General features: G+C 64.0%; 1 protein-coding gene across 1 annotated transcript in view; it reads right to left on the reverse strand.

The window, feature by feature from the left end:
• The window catches only part of LOC114007368 (ryanodine receptor 2-like), an 84,052-nt gene extending 82,531 nt beyond the window's left edge, over positions 1–1,521 (reverse strand). Inside the window, exon 1 of the mRNA XM_027770854.1 lies at positions 1,429–1,521. Within this exon, the coding sequence (XP_027626655.1) occupies positions 1,429–1,521 (93 nt within the window). The remainder of the gene's footprint in view (positions 1–1,428) is intronic.

Below are 1,521 nucleotides of genomic sequence, written 5' to 3' on the forward strand. Positions count from 1 at the left end.
AGCGGGACTCAGGTCCCAGCTCACAGCGCCTGCCACGGCCAAGCCCAGTTTCTGGCCATCCCCGCCCCTCCACCGCCCCTCCGTGCTCACTCACGTCAGTAGGTGAACTTCCACTGCTTCGTTTTAAAAGTCACGCACCAAAAACTGTAACAAGCACACCCGAATACAAATTCACACCCGGCCTGGCTACCACGAGGACAAAGCGCTCTGACCCTCACATACTCCGCACGGTCGAAGCTCCGGCGTGTTTCCCAGCGCGGAGAGGGCACTGCGTGTGCTGCCCCTTCCCTGCCCACCCAGCAGCCGCACCCTCACACCCAGGCCCACCTTGCTCCCGGCCAGGACAGCCCTGTGGGATGCCCGAGGCCTCCAGACGCAGTAAGTAACTACCGTGTGTCCCGGTGGGAGGGCGTTTGGGGCGAGCACAGGTGAAGACCGCAGGGGCAGGCAGGCGTGCAGGTGCGGAGCGAATGAGCACGGGCACTCTCGCTGGGAGAGCCGAGAGAGGCGCACCTGTGCTCACCCAGAGCCAGCGTCTGCCCAGCCTGGCACGCGCTCACTAAGCTCAGCGTATCTCTGCCAGGGGTGACTCCCCACGCGTAAGCAGACGCAAAACGCAGCCCCCAGGAGCTGGTTTCTCGCCGCAGGCTGACGAGACGTATTTCCAGAACCCATCTCCAAGCCGAGCACGCGGGGACCTAGCGCCCTCGGCCTCACACGCTCCCAGAGGCGCTGGCTCCAACCACCCGCCACCTGCCACCTACAGCAGGTCTCCAGCAGAACCAGGGTGGGACTGGTTCTGAGTCCCACAAGCTCTCGGGCATGAGGGCCACTCTCTGAGGGTCTGAGAGGGGACATGGAGTCTCTGGCAGGAGGCTGGAGACCGCAGGTAACGGGAGTGTTAGAAGTCTGAGCTTGCGGGCCCAGCCGCGGTGCAGTGACCAGCAGTACGTCACTGAGGTGGTCAGGGCTCAGCGCCAGTGCATGCACACACGCCAGTGCGCACACACGTGCCCTCAGTCCCGGCTGACTGGAAGACTGGGGAGGATGGTGGCGTGGGGCCCTGTTGGAGAGATCCGTCTCTATCTCTCTAAGTGAAAAGAAGACAATAAACAAGCATACTTAAAAGGGATATCAGAGCCCACGTGGAGACGGCCTCCAGGAGCTGCTGCTTACCACCTGTGTCAGGCACAGTGGCGGGGTAAACCACCTACAACGCCCCATCTTCCTGGAGCACCTCGCCCACGCACAGCCCCTCCCTCTGCAGTCAGCACTCCACGAGCCCCAGCCCTGAGGCCATATCCCGCAGACACTGCCTGCCAGGAGGCCGTGGCCGCGAGGCCAAGTTCAGGACTACTGCCCCGCCGGGAGGCCAGGGCCACAACACCAACCCAGGGCCACAGCGCCGATCCAGGAGTGCCACCCCACCAGGAGGCCAGGGCCACAACACTGATCCAGGGCCACAGCGCCGATCCAGGAGTGCCGCCCTGCCAGCAGGCTGCACCCTTGACTGCCCACCAT

The sequence above is a fragment of the Tupaia chinensis genome, unplaced genomic scaffold (assembly GCF_000334495.1).
Source record: "Tupaia chinensis unplaced genomic scaffold, TupChi_1.0 Scaffold000161_1, whole genome shotgun sequence".
NCBI classification, from domain to species: domain Eukaryota; kingdom Metazoa; phylum Chordata; class Mammalia; order Scandentia; family Tupaiidae; genus Tupaia; species Tupaia belangeri.